This window comes from Orbicella franksi, chromosome 2, assembly GCF_964199315.1.
Source record: "Orbicella franksi chromosome 2, jaOrbFran1.1, whole genome shotgun sequence".
NCBI classification, from domain to species: domain Eukaryota; kingdom Metazoa; phylum Cnidaria; class Anthozoa; order Scleractinia; family Merulinidae; genus Orbicella; species Orbicella franksi.
In genome coordinates this window covers 22,512,393-22,517,531 of record NC_138146.1, presented here as the reverse complement: position 1 = coordinate 22,517,531, position 5,139 = coordinate 22,512,393, and the positions used below count along the sequence as shown (strand labels likewise).

Sequence of the window (5,139 nt, the reverse complement as noted above, 5' to 3'; positions counted from 1 at the left end):
TTTGATCCAAATTTGTAATGTTATTAATATCCAGAAGTGACGTCATATGAACAGACAATCAACAGCACCCAGTTCTTTATTGATCAGCAACATGGATGTTGAACAACTGTTTACAAATCTCAGGAAAGAAGCTGAGTGTCCACTGTGTTTAGAAACAGTCAACGATCCCAAGACGCTGCCATTCTTACACTCATTTTGTCTGCTGTGTCTTAACAAACACGCACTGCATGCAAGAAAACAGCGACAAACAACAATCAAATGTCTGGTTTGCTTGACTTGCTTCCAAATTCCTGAAGGAGACACGTTTGGCGGCCTTCCCACATCTTTTCATCTCAATCGATTGGTGGATCTCCTAGCTCTGAGAGATGGCAGCGCAGAGGCCCAAGGATGCAGCAGTTGCAATGAAAACAAAACTGCAACTTGCTACTGTTTTGCGTGCCAGAACTTTCTATGTGCATCTTGTTTTGAAGCTCATCAACGCCTGAAGGCCACAAGAGGTCACCGAAATATCTTGGTCGAGAATTTGCGAGCGCAAGATGTTCAAGAATTGATCCGAAGACCTGTCATGTGTTCACAGCAATACCACGAAGATCAAACACTTGAATATTATTGCGAAGAATGCAAGGTCTGTATTTGCCACAAGTGCAGTGTGGTGAGTCATAATCGTCACTCCATGGTGGATATGCAGAAGGCCGCAGACGAACACAAGATGCAAATTGCGGATGCCCTGGAGAAGGTCAAAACAGAAGTTGCTGTTTATGAAAACCACATGAAGGAAGAGCAAGAGTTGATGGACAAAAGCGAACTGGAAATATCTGCCGCCCAGAGAAAGATGGTAGAGACGGTGGACAATTGTATTCGAATTTTAACAGAGCACAAATTGTACATGAACGCCAAGTTTGATGAAATTAATCAAGCACAACAAAAGGCTCACGAAACACAACTAGAAAACTTTCGGTTTGCTGTTACTCAGTTGAAAAGTTCTGTTGAACAAGGCGAGAATATCTTAGAAAGAAACATTAACGCTGAAATTTTACAAACAAAACAAGTCATCATTGGACGCTGCGAGGAACTTTTGAACGCAAGAAAACCTGAAATTTATAAACCACCACATGTACGTTACATGGTGGAAAATATAACGACCATTTGCGATCGAGTTATTGTAAGTAACACGAATTCTTCATTGTCGATAGTGGAAGGACATTGTGACAAAGACACAGAAGAAAAGACTCAAACAAGTTTTACGATTATGACCAGAGATTCAAATGGAATACAGTGTTATAACGAAGATGATCACATCAAAGTCGACATTGAAACTCCAACAGGAAGTAAATCGACCACAGAACTTACAGACAGCAAAGATGGCAAGTACACAGTGACGTATAGGCCAGAATGTGTTGGACAATATAGAGTGGGGATTGAGATTAATGGTCAGCCGGTGACTGGTAGTCCCTGGAGTGCTCAAGTTATCCCACATCAATATAAATTTTTGTTTAAATTTGGTTCCTATGGCAATGGACCAGGACAGTTTAAAATGCCTTATAATATTGCTGTGAGTGAAAAAACTGGAGCCATTGCTGTAGCAGACTATGAAAATAAAAGAATTCAATTGTTTAGCTGTGATGGAAGTTTTCTGAGGGCGATAAAACTAAAGAATAACTGTTCTAATGTTGCATTTACCAAGTCTGGTGACATCATTGCCGTTGTCCTTAGACATGATCATAAGATTTTTCTGTTCACTGAAAGTGGTCAGTTTATCAAACATATCAACGATGAACACCTTAAGATACCGTTTCACGTCTCTGTTGGATTTGATGGCCGCATAATCGCATGTGACTGGAAGAGCAATGAAATCAGGGTCACCTCCCCTGACGGAATGCAGTTGCTACAATCCTTTCGTGCCTCAGACCGTGACGAGTCCCTGTGGTGTGCTGTTTATCATCAAGACAGATTCTTTGTCTCTGATGCTAATGCCAATTACATTAAGGTGTTCAGCAAGGAAGGAAAGTTTCTTTACAGTATTGGCAGCGAGGGGTCTGGTGACGGACAGTTAGATAATCCTCTTGGACTTGCAGTCGACAAGTTTAATAATCTAATCGTTTGCGATCGAGAGAACAGCAGACTGCAAATTTTCAGGCTGGACGGAGCGTTTGTCACTAAGATAGAAGAATATTTCTATACGAATGACACGGCTCCTAAGTATGTCGCCGTGTCAAATGATGGACATGTTTTTGTCGCTGATACCTTGAAACACTGTGTTTATGTTTTTCAGTAGTGCTGTGAGGGTGAACAAAGTCGGGATTTGCTGATGAGAGATGCTCATCTGAGAAATCATTCCTAATTCCTTTGGTTCCACATAAAATAAACCCACTTCACTACATTTAAAGACAAAACTCAAAATTCTTTGGTGAATTGTATGTCAACGCCACCTAAAGTTTTATCATTCAGAGATCTTCCGTAGATAGTAGTATAGTTCGGTGTGCATAAATTAGTAAGTGTTTCGATGGATTGTTCAGACTTTGTACTTAAAATAGTTGTCAGATTTTGCAAGATTTATAAGTTATCAAACGCGGTGTGTTGTAGTCGACTCTCAACAAGGCCAGCTCCCAGTTGGCTTGATAGCTTAAATGATAGAGCACTGCACCGGGACGGAGAGGTTATGAGTTCCAATCCCGCTCAACTGCCTAAAGTTTCGTACGTAACTAAGATGATCTCCCACGTCTTGAAAAATATGTTATAATCAAAGCTGTGAACTTAGTCATTTATTATCATCTTTGTTAATTTAATAAGGTGCTTAAATTCTGATAATTGCCATGTACACTGTCAGGCTAACAATTTTAACTTGATGTTACTGATGTTTTCAGTTAAATTTGATTACGATGTGTAATTTTTTAATGACTGTCTAATTTCTCGCGCGCTGATTGGCTCATTTTTATCAATAATAAGAGTGCAGACGGATAAAATTTTAATTTATGCAAGCTTTCAAGTTCAACTTTCAGCTGTCGAACTGTCAAACTTTTTAACCAATGAGGTTTTATGGACTTTTTTAAGTAGCCAATCAAAAAGCGAGATAAGCTATTGACATTGTTCGCGTCATTTTGAATAAAATTCGCTTATCTTTGTTTACGGCAAGTTTACGGCGTCTTTTCCCCTCATTTATTCCCAGCATTTGACCATATGCATTTTGGGGTCTTGTTATTATAAAAAACAAATTGACATCAGTTTTTTATGCGTCTGTCCTTTTATTGATGATAAATTTCGACATAAAATTGTCAAAGTTTACTGCGGAATCACTCGCCTGCGGCTCGTGGTTCCACAGCCACTTTGACAATGTTATGACGCAATTTATCATCAATAAGAGGACGGACGTATAAAAAACTGACGTCAATTCGTTAAATACCATTTTGCCTGAACATTCGTATCAACAATGAAACAACTAGTCACTAGTGGGATCTCTCAACCTTTTCTGTAATGATCGCAACGATGGCGGCGACGGTAACGATCGCAGTGATAATATGGAGATCAATCTTTTCGGGTTATGGCTTGTTTCGTTCTGTTTGCGTTTTTACAATATGAAAGACAGAATCAAAACCCTGGCCCCTTGCTCGTGACACCCCCACTTAGATCCCTCCCTGGTCTTTGCAAGACGTATTAGCCGTACTGTTCTCCCGAATTCGCTTGGGCATCTCTGATATGTTATTACCATGCATTGTTAAGTTGACCAGAGAATGTCTCGTAATGGGACTTTGGTGATGTTCATACTCATTACTGATTGACGGGACGGGCGGGGTGGAGGAAAGGTCGGAGGGTGGGGAAGAAAGAGAGACCTAGCAGACGCATAGTTCAAAAGTTTAACACCTTCCCCTTCCATCAACCGCTACACGCCTAGCATCACTGTTTTTTTTTTTCCATCAGCTACCGAAAAATCAAATGGCCAACTTGCTTGATTATCTACAGGTGTAGCTATAGAATAAGCTTGTTTTTCCTCTCAACTTTTCTAAATCATTTATAGATATGCGCACGAAGTCAAATCTGACAGTTTAGAAAAAGCCCAACAAATCTACTACCTGATAACATAGCAGACAGTTAAGGGCGTCACGTTTTTATACTAGACAGGTTTAACGTCTCAAACATTAAAGGCGACTGATAGGAGCGCCGTTCAGACGCTCTTAAAAGAAGACGTTAAAGTAGACATACGTTGAAATCGTCTTCCTTGTGATCAACATTTATGCATCCATCAGGGAGTACTCTTAACCGGTGAAACTAATTTACGAGTTAGTGAATGGCCGATTGCAAAATTATTGTTGACGTTTTCACTAATTTTGTTTTTCTCATTAACAGCATTTGACATTTTAAATCCAGCTTTTTTTATATTGTATGTAAATTTGGCAAGCAACTGTGGCATTCCAATTGGTTGTGATTTAGCTTGTGATTTCATGAGAAATTAAATCTATTTTATCCACAAAAATCCCAATACTGCATGAATAGGATTAACAGCTAAATCTTTTAATATCGCATGCAGATTGGCTTTCACACTCTTAATGCCCATGTATATATCTGATTGTCAAATCTCAAAAAAAAAGCCAAAAATGCGTGGCTCGAACACCGCTGTTAAATATAAGGTTTTGCATTTGGTCTTCACACTGCAAAACTATCCGTCCGTTTGTAAGATTGAATCCACTCAAATAAAATAACATAATTTTGAGCTTTACATTTCGCCCTCTTTCACTGCTATCGCCTCTTTTTCCCACGTTCATTTTCGCTTGAGTTTAGTTTTAGTATTGAAGAGTTGGGATTTAGGGAACGTTTATATTTACAAACAATATTACTTAAACTAGCTGCCTTCAAATCTACAATATTAACAGCTTCGAATATATACAGAGATCTGAGGTGTTGTATGGAAAGCTCTTTAGAAATCAGATGAACGAGCATAAAGCTTTATTTGCGTTTGTTTTTTTTCTTCTTTTTTTTTTTTGCCGTTAACATCCGCTTCAAAATTTAGTGTTCCAATTTTTAGAACTGTGATGTTGTGTTTGCGTTTCGCACTTCTTTCCTATCTAGGATTCAGTTTTGCGCGAGTGAGTTACATGCCAGAAGTAGGACAGGGTGATTACCACGGCATACTTGGTGTGCCAGCTT

General features: G+C 39.1%; 1 protein-coding gene across 1 annotated transcript; it reads left to right on the top strand.

The window, feature by feature from the left end:
* LOC145478700 (E3 ubiquitin-protein ligase TRIM71-like) lies at positions 1–3,184 on the top strand. The gene has a single exon (XM_081456807.1). It carries the CDS (start codon positions 47–49, stop codon positions 2,273–2,275), a length of 2,229 nt encoding a protein of 742 aa, XP_081312933.1. The 5' UTR covers positions 1–46; the 3' UTR covers positions 2,276–3,184.
* The last annotated feature ends 1,955 nt before the right edge of the window (positions 3,185–5,139 follow it).